This window comes from Carlito syrichta, unplaced genomic scaffold (assembly GCF_000164805.1).
Source record: "Carlito syrichta isolate Samal-C Ts95f unplaced genomic scaffold, Tarsius_syrichta-2.0.1 Scaffold305386, whole genome shotgun sequence".
Taxonomy (NCBI): Eukaryota; Metazoa; Chordata; class Mammalia; order Primates; family Tarsiidae; genus Carlito; species Carlito syrichta.
The window spans coordinates 398051-417070 of record NW_007249482.1 but is presented as its reverse complement, the minus strand read 5'-3'; the positions used below and the strand labels follow the sequence as shown (position 1 = coordinate 417070).

Below are 19020 nucleotides of genomic sequence, written 5' to 3'. Positions count from 1 at the left end.
CTCACCTCAGCCTCCCAAAGGCGCAGGATTACAGGCTGAGCCACCGAGCCCGGCTACACATACTTTCAAAGCTAGCTTGTGTTAGTTAGTTAGGATATGGGATATGTGGCTGTCACTGCTGGTGGCAATCATGTCCTGCTGTGAGCATCTACGAGACTGATCTAAAAGGAGGTATCCCTCCCGTCTTCTCAGTTACCAGCCTTTGCATTCCATCTCTAGCACACTGAAGAACCTGCAAAACCATGTGACCTTTTGGCGAGACATGGTGACTCACATCTGTAATCTCAACACTTTGGGAGGTTTGGGAGGCCAAGGCATGAGAATTGCTTGAGCCCAGGAATTTGAGAACAACCTAGACAGCACATCCAGACTTTGTCCCCACAAAAAAAAATCAAAAAATTAGTCAGTCATGGTGACATGCACTTTGTAGTCCTAAGCTACTAGGGAGGGTGAAGAGGGAGGATTGCTTGAACCCAGGAGTTCAAGGTTATGGTGAGCCGTGATCCTGCCACTGCACTCCAGCCTGGGTGACAGAGTGAGACAATTAAAAATAAAAGTTTTTTTTGTGTATTACACACACACACACACACACACACACACAGAAGTTTTGGAGTCAAAGACTTGAATTTTATTTCTAGCCCCATCTCTTACTTGCTATGTGACCTTGAGCAAGATATCTAACGTCTGTAAGCCTCTATCTACTTCCTCATTTGAACAAAGATAACAGCATCTGCCTCATGAGGCTGCTGTCTCCGTTTCCCATAGTTAACTCAAATCAAGCCTGTTGGAGGGCTAGACCTACAGAACAAAGATAAGAGAAAATCTCTCAATTTTAATGTCTTACAGCCAAGTCTTCCACTGACTTGAGGTCTGGGTTTTTCAAAAACACGCTATCACATAAGGAAAAAAAGCAAATTCAAACCAAAATGGAAATATCCCATTTCAAGGCCAGGCGCAGTGGCTCATGCCTATAATCCTAGCACTTTGGGAGGAGGAGGCAAGAGGATTACCTGAGCTCAGGGGTTTAAAGTCAACCTGAGCAACATGGTGAGATCTTGTCTCTATAATAAATCAAAAAACTAGGCAGGCGTGGTGGTTCATGCCTGTGTCTCCAGCTTCTTAGAAGGCTGAGGCAGAAGGATCACCTGAACCCAGCAGGTCGAGGTTGCAGTGGCTATGAGTGTGCCACTGTACTCCAGCCTGGGGGACAGAGAGAGACTCCGACTCAAAAAAGAAATACCCCATTTCAGTCAGGTGTGGTGGCTCATGCCTGTAATTCCAACACTTTGGGAGGCCAAGGTTGATCCTAGGAGTTTGAGGCTCGCTTGATCCTAGGAGTTTGAGACCAGTCTGGGCAACATAGCGGGACCTCATCTCTACAAAAAATTTAAAAATCAGTTGCGTGTGGTGGCCTGCACCTGTAGTCCCAGCTACTCCTTGGGAGGCTGACACAGGAGGATCACCTGAGCCTGGGAGTAGGTGGCTGCAATAAGCCATGATGGGTGCCACTGTACTCTAGCCTGGGTGACAGAGTGAGACCCTGACTCAAAAAAAAAAAAAAAGAAAGAAATACGCCATTTCTTTTGAGAATTAAGAGTCAGCAACATTATTTCTTAATTCAATTGCTTCTTCTTTTGCTCAATTTTCTCCTCCAAGCTCCCAATTATTTGTAGGTACTGTCCAAGACCTAGGCCAGTGCTGGGAGAGTATACACCAGAATGTTAACTGAAGTCACTTCTCAGTAGTAGAGTATCTTTTTTCTTTTTGTTTATATATATTTGCAAAGTTAGCTAATAACATACATTTTTTGGCCCAGGCTGGAGACGTGGTGGCTACACCTAATATTTTTTGATGATGAAAATATTATGTAAGTGCACTGTCCAACACAGTAGCCACTAGCAACTCTTGAACACTTAAATTGTGGCTCAAAAAAGGCCAGGCGTGGTGGCTCACACTTATAAACCCAGCATTTTGGGAGGCTGAGATGAGAGGATTGCCTGAGCTCACAGGTTCAAGACCAGCCTGGGCAACTTGATGAGACCCCATCTCTACAATAAATCAAAAAATTAGCCAGGCATAGTGGTATACGCCTGTAGTCCCAGCTATTTGGAAGGCTGAAGTGGAAGGATCACCTGAGCCCAGCAGGTCAAGGCTGCGGTGGTCATGAACATGCCACTATACTCCAGCTTGGGCGACAGAGTGAGACTTTGGCTCAAAAAAAAAAATGTGGATCGAGCAAATGAGAAACTGAATGTTATTTGATTTTACCTAAATTAAACTGAAATCGCCACAACTGGCTAGGGACTACCATATTGGATGGTGCAAACCTAGACCCTGTTTCCTCTCTGCAAGGAGAACAGCAGGCAGCACAGAGCCATCTAACCCTGCATGAGCTCAGCCCCTCTGCTGTCTCCTCTTCAGGATGTTCTGTATGCAGGTGGGTCCCAAGTGAAACTGTGGCATCATGCTGGGTCCTTTCCCTGAGCTCTCCCTTCTGTCTCCAGCACCAGTGTTCTCCTGTCTGCCAGGTGTGCGATCCTGCCAACCGCTCACCTCTCTCCTTGGACCCTGAGAGAGTCAGTCATCTGTCTCTTCATTCTCACACCTGCCTTCCTCCAGGCCATCATCTCCTCACTTGCTAACTCCAGAGTCTGCCAACTACATGATTCTCCCACTTCTCTCTACCCAACTTAGTCTTTGGACTTGGCCAGATTAAACTCTGATTTTATCTCTCCTGCCTCTAAAACTTCCAGTGTTATACCACTGCCCACAGGTGAAGACGTAAACTGGTTCAACTGGCCTCTGAGGTCCTTTGCATGTTGTCTCTACTCTTTTTCATCAATCTATTACCCACAGACAGCCCAATGCAAAAAGACAGGTTCCCCACACATGTCACCCTCACTCCTGCCTTCATATGATATCCCTTCCTCTTCTCAGCCACCTGTACTTCAAAGACCAACATCAACTCCCTCCTCAGTAGTCACTTCTTTGAATTCTGAGGGCCTTCCTGTCTATGTAATTTGGCACTTTTTTTTTTTTTTTTTAGTTGTGTCTCACTCTGTTGCCCAGGCTGGAGTACGATGGCATGCTCACAGCCACGGCAGCCTCAACCTGCTGGGCTCAGGAGATCCTTTCGCCTCAGCCTTTCAAGTAGCTGGAACTACAGGTATGCACTACCACACCCAGTTTATTTTTTGATTTATTGTAGAGATGAGGTCTCACCAAGTTGCCCAGGCTGGTCTCAAACCCCTGAGCTCAGGCAATTCTCTCGCCTCTGCCTCCCTAAGTGCTGGGATTACAGGTATGAGCCACCATGTCTGGCCTACTTGTTGTCACTTTAAGAGATATTTAGAATGTTTTGGAAAATGCCTTGGGCTTTGGAATGCAAATAGAGCTGGCTACTTTACCAGCTCCAACCATTACCTCATATAAAAACCACAAGCAAATTACTTCATTTGTTTCCTCATTTGTAAAATGGGGGTAATGCCACCACATTTATAGAGAAGCCAAAAGGATAAACAAATACAATGTGTATGGATCAAGAACCTAGCACAATGCCTGAAACACAGCCGTCAGGAAGTGTTTATTCTTTTTCTTCTTCTCTACCACTCCTAATCCCCCACTGCTTTGATAATAATGAGTGCCATTGATCAAGTACCCTCTCATAGCTAGGTACTATGCTAAGTGCTTCATGTACTATGTCTGATTGTTGGCCTCCTTTTACAAATAAGGATATTGAAACCTAGAGCATATAGCAGACATGCCCAAAGACACAGAGCCAACAAATGGCACAGCTGATATCAAAACCAAGATCTTTTTGACTCTAAAGCCCAGTCTCCCCTTTTGTAAAGATGAGTACAACATCGTCAAAGAAACTGTAAACTATCAGGAGTAAGTACTATGTGAATAGAAGGGTAATGCATTTGGATAACAAAGCAAAAGTGCCACCACAGTTGCTACAGGATGTGTGGGTGTGTGGCTGTCGCTGCTGGGTGGAGATCATGTCCTGCCCTTTCTGAGCATCTACCAGACAGGTCTCAATGGAGGTGTCCCTCCTATCTTCCCAGTCACCAGCCTTTGCATTCCATCTCCAGCACACTGGAAGAACCTGCAAAACCATGAAAGAAAAGACCTGCAAACCATGTGCTTCAAAATACCTGACAGTTGAAACTGGCAGGATTAAGTGGGTTGATTCACTACTTGCCAGTGACTTCATGCTGTGCACACACCAGGGGGCTGTTCCATGGGCTCTGTCAGTCTGAGACAGCACTGCCACACCTACTAGCAAGGAATATGTTCAATTCAAAGGGAGATAAATCAATCTAGACCAACCTACCTAGAACCCAAATGAAGCTATGCCAATGATGACAATGACACTAATGTTATCATGAATATTATTAATAGCAAATAAAGCCTTACTACATGTCAAGTACAGTTTTAATCATTTTACATATCATTTATTCTCACAACTACTGTTTGTTAGTATATCCACATTACAGTTCATGAGATAAACACAGAGAAGTTAAATAACTTGTCCAAGAGCACACGCCAGGCAAAGTGGTTCACACCTGTAATCCCACATTTTGCAAGGCCAAGGTGAGAGGATCATTTGAGCCCAGGAGTTTAAGACAGCCTAGTCAACATAGTGAGAACTCATCTCTACAAAAAAAACAAAAACAAAAAAACAAACGATTAGCTAGTGTGGTAACACACACCTGTAGTCCCAGTATTCGTGAGACTGAGGAGGAAGGATCACCTGAGCCCAGAAAGTCAAGGCTAGAATGAGCTGATTGTGCCATTGCACTCCAGCCTGAGTAACAGTGAGATTCTGACTCAAAAACAAAGGAAAACAAAACAAACAAAACAAACACACACAAAAAGTAGTAAATGGCAAAGCCACCATTCAAACCCAGAATCCAGGGAATCTGAATCAAGATTATGCTCTCAATCAATAAACAATATCACCTATCAGAAAAACAAGGAGGTCAGAAAGCACTTCTGGCAGAGAAAATAATTTCAGCAAAAGCACAGAGACATAGTATTATGGAGATATGCTCAGAATTAAGTCATAATAAGATAAACAAGTAGAAGGGAAATGTTTTATTTGAGAAACATCCAAGGATACAAAAGAAGAGTGTTGTGGTTAGGACTCAAGTGTGTGAGTTCTATTCTCAACTGACACTGCCCAGATGGGTGATCACAGGCATGTTACCTACCCTCTCTGGATCTTGATCTTATCAACTGAAAAATAGAGACCCTCTTACGGAACTTTTGAGGCACATTATAAGGCTCACGGACTCATAGTAAGTGCTTAATAAGTGTTAACTACTAATACAATAAAGATGTTGGATAACAGTAATAAATTTAAGGCCAAACTGTGAGAGAATTCCAACGCCATGTGGAGTTTTGAGTTTTACTCTTCTTGCAAAGGAAAGCGAAGTGTTTACATTTTACTCTTCTTGCAAAGGAAAGCGAAGTGTTTACACAGCACACAGTACACAGGGCAGGGAGCCCTTGAGAGAAGTGCATAATTTAGGGCACCTGGCATTAAAACGAATGGAAAAGAGCTCAGCCTGTAATCCTGTGCCTTGGGAGGCTGAGGTGAGTGGATTGCCTGAGCCCGTGGGTTCGAGACCCACCTGGGCAACTTGGTGAGCCCTCATCTCTACAATAAATCAAAAAACTAGCCGGGCATGGTAGCGTGCGCCTGTAGTTCCAGCTACTTGGAAGGTTGAGGCGGAAGGATCCCCAGAACCCAGCAGGCGAGGCTGCGGTGGCCGGGAGCGGCTACTGCACTCCAGTCTGGGCGACAGAGTGAGACTCCGACTCAAAAAAAAAAAAAGAATGGAAAGGGCTGGGAGTGGTGGCTCATGCCTGTAATTCCACCACTCTGGGAGGTGGAGGCAAGAGGACCAGTCGCCTGAGCCCAGGGGTTCAAGACCAGCTTGGAAAACTTGGCATAACCGCGTCTCTACAATAAATTAAAAAATTAGCCAGGCATGGTGGTGTGAGCCTATGCTTCCAGCTACTTGGAAAGCTAAGGCGGAAGGATTGCCTGAGCCCTAAGCGTGCCACTGCACTCCAGTCTAGGCGAGAGTAAGACTCTGACTTAAAAAAAAAAAAAAAAGGATGGAAAGAGGCCAGGTGCAGCAGCTCACACCTGTAATCCCAGCACTTTGAGATGCTAGGCAAGAAGACTGCTTAAGCCCAGGAATTTAAGGCCAGACTGGGCAACATAGTGAGACCTCATCTCTACAAAAAATAAAAAAAATTAGCTGGGTGTAGTGACATGTGTCTGTAGTCCCAGCTACTTGGGAGGCTAGGTGGGAGGATAGCCTGAGCCCAGGAGTTTGAGGCTATGGTGAGCTATGATCTTGCCACTGCACTCCAGCCTACATAACAGAATGAGACCCTTACTCAAAGGAAAAAAAAAGAAAAGAATTCATTTTTTGCATTTCAGCCTGACCACCATCCTAAATACTTCTGTTTCTTTCTTTCTGAGTCAGAGTCCCACTCTATTGCCCAGGCTGGAGTGCAGTGGCATGCTCACGACCACACAGCCTCAACCTGCTGGGCTCAGGTGATCCTTCCACCTCAGTCTTCCAAGTAGCCAGAACTACAGGTATGTATCACCATGCCCAGCTAATTTTTTTATTTATAGAGAAGTTGCCCAGGCTGGTCTCAAACCCATGGGCTCAGGCAAACCTCTCGCTTCTGCCTCCCAAAGTGTTGAGATTACAGGTGTGAGCCAGCAAGCCCAGTCCTGTTGCTTTCCTATAAAGCAAATAACTATGTTTCATTTTCTTTTCCTCTTTCATTTCTTTACATTTCTCAGTATCTTATGGCTTTAAAAAAAGTGCCGTAGAGTCTGGCACTTATTTTATTTATCTACTTTTGGTCAGGATCTCACTTTGTTGCCCAGACGAGTGCAGTAGCATGATTATGGCTCACCACAGCCTCAACCTCCTAGGCTCAGGTAATCCTTCTGCCTCAGCCTCCTGAGTAGCTGGGACTCCAGGCACATACCACCACACTTGGTTAATATTTATTTATTTATTTTTGTAGAGAAGACATCTCACTATGTTGCCCAGGCTGGTCTTGAAGTCTGGGGTTCAAGCAATCCTTTCGCCTCAGCCTGTCAAAGTGCTGGGATTACAAGCATGAGCCACCACACCCAGCCTAAGTCTGCCATTTAAAATGAGCGCAGTCATCTCTAAAAACACACCTCATGCCCTGCAGACCTGTAAGCCCTGGGCTGAAAATCCAATTGCAACCTGTGCAAATCCAATTTAGGCTATCAAGGACTAAATATTACCAGTTTAGCTTTCAAGGAGAAAGACTCCAGGGCAATTAATTACTCTCTAGCAACAGGTTAGTGGTGACAGGCCATCAGAGAGATGACTTGAATCTTCCCTTCAGACTCTCCCTGGGCCTTCTGTGAACTGTCTGTGGTCTGGTGATAAAGCTAAAAGAGAAGTGGGCAGGAGCTACCCAGGGAGGGGGAGGGCAGCACAGAGGATGCTCGGAGAGGAAGAAGGAGAGGAAGAGGGCAGGAGTCGTTCAAGCCACAGAGCACTCAGGACTAGGAATTATATGAGTCTCTGCAGTTCAACCAGAGACAGGCACATTTTTTGAGAACCTACTGATGTACACGATATTGCACTGGCATTTGGGAAAGAGAGAGAATGCAAAATGCTAAGACCAGCAAGTTCAAGCTTATAAAAATGTAGCTGAATGCGAAGTTAACAAAGCGGTGGCTGGGTGCAGTGGCTCATGCCTATAATCCCAGCACTTTGGGAAGCTGAGGCGGGATGACTGCTTAAGCCCAGGAGTTTGAGACCAGCCTGGGCAATATGGCGAGACTGTCTCTACAGAAAAATAAAAAAATTAGCTGGACATGATGGTGTGTGCCTGTAGTCCCAGCTGAGGCTGAGGTAGGAGGATCACCTGAGCCCAGGAGGTCAAGGCAGCAGTGAGCTGTGATCGTGCCACTGCACTCCAGCCTGGGTGACAGAATGAGACTCCAACTCAAAACAAACAAACAAACAACAACAAAAAGACACAGAGGTTAAAAAAAAGTACAGGGTTTTATCCAGAAATAATAAGCAGTTGAATTAAGAGGACATGAAGGGCTGGGCATGGTGGCTCACACCTCTAATCCCAGCATTTTAGGAGGCCAAGGTGAAAGGATTGCCTGAGCCTACCAGTTCGAGGCGAGCCTGGGCAACTTGGTGAGACCTCATCTCTACAATAAATCAAAAAATCAGCCGGGCGTGGTGGCGTGTGCCTGTAATTACAGATACTTGGAAGGTTGAGGCAGGAGGATCGCCTGAGCCCAGCAGGTTGAGGCTGTGGTGGCTGTGAGTGTGCCACTGCACTCCTGCCTGGGCAACAGAGTGAGACTCCAACTCAAAAAAAAAAAAGAGGAAATGAAGATGAAGTGTGGCAGGTAGGACCAGAAAGAAGGGCTGAGGCCAAGCTGTGCAGAACTTGAACGCCACACTAAGGAATTTGAATTTTATTCTGTAGGCAACAGGAAGTGGTACCGTATTCAAGTTCACTTATAAAACAGTAGGACATGATCAAAGTTATGTTCTGAGAAAATCCTTAAGGGAGAGGGAAACTTAAAGTTAGGAAGACTTGTATGGAGACTAATAGTTCAGCTAAGAGGACACCAACATAAACTATGGAGATTTTGAAATGTGGGCAGTTAACAGAGGTACTCCAAAAAAAGAATGAACAGATTTGATTATTACACATGAGAAGAGAGGGAAAAATCAGGGATGACCAAGGTTTTTAGTGATTACATTAAGAGTTATGAAACTGGAAGAAGGAAAGGAATAAAGAATACGGTAAGTGCAGTTTTTGCCAGGAAGAAATCACCCTAGGACAGGCCCTCAAGAGGGTGGCCAGACTCTAGAGGTGGGCATTTCCAATTTCTAATTGTGTCTCCCAAATGAAAGCACCTCTGAATAGTTTAGCATTCTTTAAATCCTGTGTGACCTTTCAATAGGCAAATATTCACTCCCATTTTATAGATATAAGAGAGGGTCAGGACAGGCATGGTGGCTCATGCTTAATAATCCCAGCACTTTGGGAGGCCAAGGTGAGAGGACTGCCTGAGCCCATGGGTTTGAGACCAGCCTGGGCAACTTGGTGAGACCTCATCTCTACAATAAATCAAAAAATCAGCTGGGCATGGTGGCACATGCCGATAGTTCCAGCTACTTGGAAGGCTGAGGCAGAAGGATCGCCTGAGACCAACAGGTCAAGGCCACAGTGGCAGCGAATGTGCCACTGCACTCCAGTCTGGGTGACAGAGTGAGACTTCAACTCAAAAAATTAAATTAAATTAAATTAAAAATTAGCCGGGCTCGGTGGCTCAGCATGTAATCCCACGCTTTGGGAGGCCAAGGTAAGTGGATTGCCTGAGCCCACGGGTTCGAGACCCACCTGGGCAACTTGGTGAAACCTCATCTCTACAATAAAAATCAAAAAATTAGCCAGGCGTGGTAGTGCACGCCTGTAATTCCAGTTACTTGGAAGGCTGAGGCAGAAGGATCGCCAGAGCCCAGCAGATCGAAGCTGCGGTGGCTGGGAGCATGCCACTGCACTCCAGTCTGGGCGACAGAGTGAGACTCCAACTCGGGAAAAAAAGAAAAAAAAAATTAAGAGAGGGTCCAGGTGTATTTGGCTCACTTTGGGAGTCCACAGCAGGATGGCTTGAGGTTAGGAGTTCAAGACCAGCCTGGGCAGCAAAATAAGACGTCCATCTCTACAAAAAAGTAGAATAATTAGCCAGGCATGCTACTAGTAGTTTCAGCTACTTGGGAGGCTGAGGCAGGAGGATCACTTGAGCCCAGGAGTTTGAGGCTGCAGTGAGCTGTGATTACACCACTGTACTCCGGCCTGGGCAAGAGAGTGAGACTGTCTCAAAAAATAATGATAATAATAATTTAGCATTCTTTAAGTACTGTTTGACCTTCCAGTAGGCAAACATTCACTCCTATTTTATAGATGTAAGAGAGGAAAGTCAAAAGACATGTCTAATATTGCACCAAAGAACAATAATAAAAAAATATGCCAGGTGTGGTAGCTCACGCCTACAATCCCAGCACTTTGGGAGGCAGAGATGAGAGAACTGCCTGAAACCAGGGATTCGAGGCCAACCTGGGCAACTTGGCGAGACCTCATCTCTACAATAAATCAAAAAATTAGCCAGGCATGGTAGTGCATGCCTGTGGTTCCTGAGCCCAGCAAGTTGAGGCTGTAGTGGCTTTGAATATGCCACTGCCCTCCAGCCTGGGTGATAGTGTGAGATTCTGACTTCAAAAAAAAAAAAGGATAGAAAGAAAAATATCCAGGCCACTTAGACATATACTTTGTTTAAATTCCCATCATCAGCATTCCAAGAAAGTCTATTCTCATTCATATTTGCTAGCTTCAGTACATATATGAATCATCAGTAACAAAACCGTTACAGCAGGGGTCCCCAACCCCCAGGCCACAGACAGTACTGATCTGCCGCCAGTTAGGAATGAGGCCAGAGGTGAGCAGTGCACCAGCTAGGGAAGCTTCACCTGTATTTACAGCCCTTTCCATTGCTGGCATTACCGCCTGAGCTCCGCCTCCTGTCAGATCAGCAGCATTAGATTCTCATAGGAACACAAACCCTATAGTGAACTGTGCATGTGAGAGATCCAGGTGGCACGTACCTTATGAGAATCTAATGCCAGATGATCTGTGGTGCAGCTGAAGGGGTGATGCTAGCGCTGGGGAGTTGCTGCAAATACAGATTAACATTAGCAGTGAGGTTTGACAGCGCACTCCTCACCCTCTCACCAACCCCCCCACTCCCGCATCCAGAGAAAAATTGTCTTCCACGAAACCAGTCCCTGATGCCAAAAAGGTTGGGGACTACTGTGTTACAGTATAATTTATTTTATTTATTTATTTTTTAAATTTGGAGAAGAGGTCTTGCTGTATTATCCAGGCTGGCTAGAATTCATGAGTCAATTGATCCTCCAGCCTCATCCTCTGTAGCTGAGACTACAGGCTCACACAACTGTGCCTGGCTAACAGTATAATTTAAGCAGCATAGAAAAACATGCAAGTCAGCTAGCTTCTATGCTCCAACACTGTCTTTCCTCTAATAAATATTGATGGCCTCTCTCTTCTTGAACCTTTCCTCCCTGAGGATTTTTCTGTGCAAAGCTCTACTTCCAACTGAATGTTTGTGGGTCACCTCTCTTGCTCTAGACAACCACTATAGAATTCCAAAACAAACTGTTTCAGAAGAAAAAAAACGTCTTTAGGGAGGGTTCTCCTGTACTAGAAACAAAAACAGGGTTAAATGGCAGCAAGAAGAAAGATTGAGAGGGGAACAACAAAAGGAGGAAGAAAAAACGAATACAGTTCTCTTTTGTTTAAAGAAACAAAGTGACCCAAAATAAATTAATTTGCTTAGGAGCCTGCAGAGCTTCCCACAAAGGTGGAAATGATAGGTGATATTTCTACCTCTAGGATAAACAAAAGCAAATTCCTCTTCTCCATGCTAAAAAGATACTTTGGTCACACAGGTTTTACTTATTAATACTGACAAAGCAAGTTGAAAGAGAGTGAGAGAGAAAAAAAACCATCCCGGGGCTATTTTTCTAACATTCTCTCTAGCTTCTACTCTGGTAATCTAGGTTACCCTTTATGTTACCCTGAGATATAAATAGCATTCATTTCCTTTCACAGGTCAGATAGACTTCAATACTTTGTTTCCTGGGTCCAAAGAAAAAAATACTCATAACACATCTCATTCTAAATTTGAGTTACTACAAAGCTGACTCATTTTGAATCAACCATGGGATTAAAAAACCATTTCAAAAGACCAAAATGTGTTTGTTATTACCACTTTGTTAAATTAACCCAGAACAGCCCCCATGGGATTTCTGAGTAGCTGTTTCCTCTCTAGTGTATAGCTCTGAATCCTCCAGAACACAGCTCCAGGTTTTGTGTGCATCCAAGATACAGTGCAAGTGAACACTGTACACAGTGACTTGGATGAGTACCTGCCCTATGCAGGATGCCCAATGGGGTTTTCTGGATAAGAGCACCTTCAGTTGGCTAAACAGAAATAATGAAGCATTTCTCCCAAATCAGAACCCCACTCTTTTTAAGGAAAGAAAAAGCTACACAAAGAAGTTAAGAGCATCCCCCTGGTCAGCTGATGGTTAAAGAGAAGAAAAAAACAAGTTAAGAGCAGTTAAATACGCAAAGGATCAAAAAAGTACCTGCCTACAACAGCTTTCAGTCTAAGTTCAGAGCAAGGTCTTAGTAGTCAAAGAGGCCAAAATAGTCAGATGAACAGGCTACCACTCAGCCAGAAGCATCACATCTCACTTCAACATCACAACTTAGCCCCTAGGCTAAGTCTCCTAGACCGGTCTGAACCTGAAGACATGGATTGCAATCTGAAACTAGCTTCTTTTCATTTTTCTTCTATAATCCCTACCAAGCTCACTCTAACACTCCTGAATTTAGCAGAGACAAATCAAAGAAAAGAATGGACATTTTGGAAAGAATCATCAAAGTGGGATTTTTTTTGTTTCTCTACCAAAGGCAAGAAATGAGAACCAGATTTACCTTTCCCCCAAAGCACCTATGCCCTCAAGGGATTCTTGCCCTTGGCTCACTCTACAAGGACCACTGTCCTGCTGGCAACCCTACACTCTTTCACCTTTACTTAAGTACTGTCAGACTACTCACTCCCGGGTGGGGTGCCTTGTTTCTTCTGTGCATCACAAACAGCATTTTTTTGGTAGACACACACAAAAAAATGCTATGTTGTCTACGCTAATCTTGAACTACTGGGTTCAAGAAATCTTCCTGCCTCAGCCTCCCAAAGTGCTAGAATTACAGGTATGAGCCAACATGCCTGGCCACAAAGAACAATTTTAAGGAGATTTTGCCTTGGGTTTCCCAGGCTATCAGGAAGTGAGTATTTTGATCATATACACATAGGAAGAACCAAATCCACTAACCTATATCCCTTGGGGCCTGGGGAAACATTCAGAGGCAGCCCAAAGTTTCCTCCTACCTGTTGCAGAAGATATAATTCTCCTGAGGTCAGAGAACTCTGGAAACAGAAATGACCCAAACAGAATGGGGACTTGGTGTCATTTCTTACCAATTTTAACAGCAGCAAACTAGCAATTAATAGCATAACACCACTTACTGTGGGTATCACGAAGGGATAAATTCTTTTAAATTCAATATAAAACTAAAACCTTGACAAAAATTCCTCTCCAGCTTGTAGCTAGCTTTTGGTTTCTGAAAGGAACTGAAAGATTCTGAGATCCCTGCCCATTTTTTATCCAGCTAACTGGCTTTAGAGCCGGCTGGCCTGACTTCTCCGGTAAGATGTCCCTCTACTAATAGAATGAAGCACTCCAACAGCCTGGTTCTGGCATGCAGGCTGAGAAGGCAGAACCCACCTCCTTCTGCTGCCATTGGACCTGTCCTCTGCCAACTGTCTGGATTCTGGTAGCCTCTTGTGAGGGGGCAAGGAGAGGATATGCTCTTAAACTCTCACCCGTCCCAGCATCATAGCCCAGAATGTCATGGAAACTGAAGCAATAGCTGTCTCAATACTGGTTCTTTAAGCAAACTCTGAGATAAGCCCGAGAAAGATGGAAACTATCAGCACCATCAGGTGCTTCAATCGCATCTTGTGGTGGCTGCAATGAAGGAAAAGCATAAGCACTGAGGAAGTCCTCTGCCCGCCTAGTTTCCTCTCATTTTACAAACTCTTGTGCAACACGCCACTCCTTCCCGCCTCTCATACTTTCCAAGCCCTGTAAGACCAAGTGGAGTGCCCGCCCACACTTTACATGGCTACTTGACAGACTCTTCATCCCTAGCAAATGACTAAGAAAAGGGGTACCAATGGGTACCAGTGGTCACGCCAAAGCTCTCAAGTAACTGGAGTTTCATGGGCACACTTGGGGAAAAAAATACCAGGAAGCCTTGCAGAAAACCGTGGAGATGGACAGAAAAGACAGGTCTGCAGGTCCTCCTAAAGCACAGACTGACCCAAATTTCAGCCCTAGGCCTCTCACTCTCCAAAAGACAACCTCCTGCTCAACAATTGGCCTTTTGTGCTGCACATTATCCACCAAAAGCTGGGTGGAAAGAAACCTAGTTAGTCCCTTTCACCTGTAACCTCATCTTAGCCTCCAGTCTCAGGGTGGACAGGGCTCTCCTGGACTTCAGCCCTGTGCACGGCCCAATCTATTACAGGGGCTGAGGACTGACATAGAGCCCAACACCACACCATACCTCACCCAAAGGAAGGCTCTGGCATAGGGAGTGCACCGCCCCACACGCCAAAGTCGGAATGTCAGGATCGAAGAGCAAGCTCAGCTGGAGAAATCGAGTCCCAGAGGGGGCGGCGAGTGGCCCGAGGTCACACAGAGAGTCAGGAACGGAGCTTTACTAAAACCCAACCTCTGGATCCCTGAGTGCCCCATTCCCACCCGCCTGCCCTCTTCTCGCCAGCCTGAGAATAACATTACAGAACTTCTGCCCCAGTATTCCCGCCTCGAGGTGGCTAGGACCTTAGTCTTCGCCCCGTGCGTCCACGGGCCAAACCGAACACCCTGCCCACCCAAGAGTCGGGCCCGCCACGGCCCCGCGCCCAACTCTCCAGTCCAGCCTCCCGCCGCCCGTCGGACCTGCAGATTCGCGCTCCCGAGAGCTGGCAGCAGCAGACATTTCCCAGCCGGCTTCCTCAAGCTCTTCATCCCGCCGCCCGTCCAGCGCGCTCAGCTCCCAGACGGGCCCGCCCCCGCGTGGCACCTCCGCCAATCGAAAGCCCTTCTGTTACATCGCCCCGCCCCCAAACAAAACGGAACCCACCCCCCTGAAACTGGGGTTCCTCCAATCCCTACCGCTCCTTCCGAGACGGATATCTGCCTCCGCCAATTGTTGCGCACCCTGGTCCGGTACCTGGGGCCGAGTTCCAACGGCCTGGCGTTGACGACTCCGGGTCGGCGCACCTGTATAGAGACAGCCACAGGAACTCAGGATCCCGGGTGGCAGGATCGAAACCTGTGCAGAAACAAGAAGGACAGACTGAGCAACGGCCTTGAAGAGCCGACTCTGCATGAATGTATTAACTGGAGTCTCCAAACCTGTTTCCCTCGCGCACAGGGTGGGTTCGAAACTCAAATGCTATTAATTGGGTTTTTTGTTTGTTTGTTTGTTTGTTTTGAGTTGGAGTCTCACTCTGTTGCCCAGACTGGAGTGCAGTGGCCGCTCCCGGCCACCGCAGCCTCGACCTGCTGGGCTCCGGCGATCCTTCCACCTCAGCCTTCCAAGTAGCTGGAATTACAGGCATGTGCTACCACGCCGGGCTGATTTTTTTATTTATTGTAGAGATGAGGTCTTGCTGCCCAGGCGGGTCTTGAACCCGTGGGCTCAGGCAATCCACTCACCTCAGCCTCCCAAAGGCGCGGGATTACAGGCTGAGCCACCTAGCCCGGCTCAAATGCTATTAATTGTAAACACAAGAAAATACTATTCTAAGGCAGAGATGCTGCCATTCCTCCGTAACTATGTGCAAAGGTCATGCTCCTTAGCCGGGCTCGGTGACTCAGCCTGTAATCCCAGCGCTTTGGGAGGCTGAGATGAGTGGATTGCCTGAGCCTGTGGGTTCGTGATCCGCCTGGGCAACTTGGCTAGACCTCATCTCTACAATAAATTAAAAAATCAACCGGGCATGGTAGCGCGCGCCTGTAGTTCCAGCTACTTGAAAGGCTGAGGTGGAAGAACCCAGCAGGTCGAGGCTGCGCTGGCCAGGAGCGGCCACTGCCCTCCAGCCTGGGCGACAGAGTGAGACTCCAACTCAAAAAAAAAAAGAAGAAAAAGAAGAACCTGCAAGACACACACCCAGCCAGGTGCAGTTGCTCACACCTGTAATCCTAGCATTTTGGGAGGCTGAGTTGAGAGAATCGCTTGAGCCTAGGAGTTTGAGACCAGACTAGGTAACATAACAAGACCTTGTCTCTACAAAAAAAAAAAAATTAAAATGTTAGCTGGGTATGGTGGTGCACACCTGCAGTCCCAACTACTCTGGAGACTGAAGTGGAAGTATCACCTGAGCTCAAGAGGTCAAGGCTGTGGTAAAGTGTGATTATGCTATTGCACTCTGGCCTGCACAACAGCAGAGTGAGACCTTCTCAAAAACAAAACAAGCAAACATGCACACATGTACACACACACATACACACACAAACCTAAAAGAGAGAAATCATCCTCAACTCCTCTCTCCTTCATTCTCACAGTCAAGTACCAAGCTCTGTTCATCCATTCAACAGATACTTATTAAGTGCCTGGTACATGCCAGGCACTGTTCTACAGGGGATAAAGTTGTGAACAAAAGCACTGCCACCATGGTGTACCTTCACTCTCATCAGTTTGACCTCCTCAGTATCTCTCCAGTCCATCCTTCCTTCCCCATTTGCATCACCAGGGCCCTGGTCCAGGCCTGTTTTTACTCTTGAACCATTACAATACATTCCTATTGATCTCCCTGCTATAGGCTCTCCTTTTCCATTCCAGCTGCCAGAGGTACTTTTCTATTTGCAAATCTTGCCTTATCACTCCCAGCTTAATTCCTTAGCAGCTCTCCACAAGTTATATGGCAAAGTCCAGGCTCTTTGCTGGTTATTTAAAATCCTTCGTGAGCTGCCCTCTGCTGGCCTCTCGGGGCTCAGCTCCCTCCATACCCTCTTCTACCCCAAATTCAGACCCCAGATGACATGTTCTTTCCTTCAACTGTCATGCCCTTTTCCTCCTTGTTGCCTGCCTGGGAAAAAGACTCTTGTCCATACTTCTAGTCTTAGCTTAAGGATCACCTCCTACACCAAGGCTTCCTGAGCTGGTTACAGGGGAGAGGTACTACAAGTTAAGAAAAACTAGAGCAAAACACTCAAGAGCTCAGGCTCTGGAATAGAGTTATCTAGTGCTGCCTAACCCTGCCTCTAAAATTTACTAGCTAGGTACTCAGGCAAGGTTCTTACCCTCTCTGAATCTCAGTTTCCTCATCATTGATAATACCTTGTAAGGTTGTGATAAAATGGTTTTGTTTTGTTTTCATGCCTGGCTTATTTTTTGATTTTTTTGTAGAGACGAGGTCTCGCTATGTTACCTAGGCTGGCCTTGAACTCATGGGCTCAAGCAGTCCTCCTACCTTGGCCTCCCAAAGTGCTGGGATTACTAAAGGTGTGAGCCATAGTGCCCAGCCAGTTGTGGTAAAGTTTAAATGAGATAATGTATTGATAGTTCTTAGAATAGTGTCTATCACATGATGAGTCAACAATGTTAGCTATAAGCCCTCTTGAGCAGAGAAAGGAAACAATTTCTGAGCTCCTGCTCATTTAATTCCCACAATCCCTTGAGGAAGTTATTCATTACATATGGAAGCCAACAAAAACTAAGGTTCAGAGAGGTGAAGTGGCTTGCTCACAGTTACATAGTTAGGGACTGGCAGAGATGGGTTTTCAAATTCAAGGGGTTGTATAGCATCAAAGCCCATGCACTTTGGTATTATTACACTTCCTCCAACTACTACTAATAGTCATAAAATAACTTATCCTTATTTTTATTTATTTATTTATTTATTTTTTAGTTTGAGTCTCATTCTGTTGCCCAGCTGGAGTGCAGTGGCATGCTCATGTCCACTGCAGCATCAACCTGCTAGGCTCAGGCAATCCTTCCACGTCAGCCTTCCAAGTAGCTGGAACTACAGGCGTGCGCTGCCATGCCCAGCTAATTTTTTTTTATTTATTGTAGAGACAATGTCTTGCCATGTTGCCCAGTCTAGTCTCGAACCCATGGGCTCAGGCAATCCTCTTACCTCTGCCTCCCAAAGTGCTGGGATTACAAGTGTGAGCCACTGTGCCAGACTGTCCTTATATTTTAAGATTTATAATTAAATTTCCTACTTCTTTTTTTTTTTTTTTTAGTTGGAGTCTCACTCTGTCTCCCAGACTGGAGTGCAGTGGCCGCTCCCGGCCACCGCAGCCTCGACCTGCTGGGCTCCGGCGATCCTTCCACCTCAGCCTTCCAAGTAGCTGGAACTACAGGTGCACGCTACCACACCCGGCTAATTTTTTATTTTTTTTTCATTTTTTTATTTATTGTAGAGATGAGGTCTCACCAAGTTGCCCAGGCAGGTCTCGAACCCGCGGGCTCAGGCAATCCACTCACCTCAGCCTCCCAAGGCGCGGGATTACAGGCTGAGCCACCAAGCCCGGCTTCCTAAAACACCCTTTTTGAACAATGTATCTGGTCTTCCTATACTTTAACTAAAACAACATATTGCAACAGATTGAATGCAGAAGCAGATACGAGAAACCGACTGTCTTCTTAAAAAAACCAGACATTAGTGAGATTTGCAAACATTGGAAACAGTGTCAGTCCTCTCACTATTTTTTTTATTTTTGGAAATACAGCTTTTGGCCAGGCGTGGTGGCTCATGCCTGTAATCCTAACACTTTGGGAGGCTGAGGCGAGAGAATTACTTGAGGCCAGGAGTTTGAGACCAGCCTGGGCAACAGGGAGACCTTGTCTCTACAAAAAAAAAAAAAATTAGCTGGATGTGGTGGCCCTTTCCTATAGTCCCAGCTACTGGGGAGGCTGAGGTCGGAGGAGCACCTGAACCCGGAAAATTGAGGCTACGATAAGCCATGGCCATGATCATGCCACTGCCCTCCAGTCTGGGCGACAGAGTGAAACCCTAACCCAATAAGAAATAAAATATATGTTTTTATTTTAAAGTTTATTTTAAAATAAGTCTAACTTTCTCATGAGATAAATATCAATAGATATCAATCACAGACATAAAAGATTTCTTTGGCTTATCAATAATTTCTAAGAGTTATAAAGGAGTCTTGGGACAAAAAAAAATTGAGATCTAGTGCTTTGGGTAATCTAATTTTTCTAGCTTAAATATCATTTGAATTTTTA

The 19020-nt window shown here is 45.7% G+C and overlaps 1 protein-coding gene across 1 annotated transcript in view; it reads right to left on the bottom strand.

The window, feature by feature from the left end:
* The window catches only part of INPP5B (inositol polyphosphate-5-phosphatase B), a 66443-nt gene that overhangs the window by 41480 nt on the left and 5943 nt on the right, over positions 1-19020 (bottom strand). Inside the window, exon 6 of the mRNA XM_008061647.1 lies at positions 14965-15099. Within this exon, the coding sequence (XP_008059838.1) occupies positions 14965-15099 (135 nt within the window). The remainder of the gene's footprint in view (positions 1-14964; positions 15100-19020) is intronic.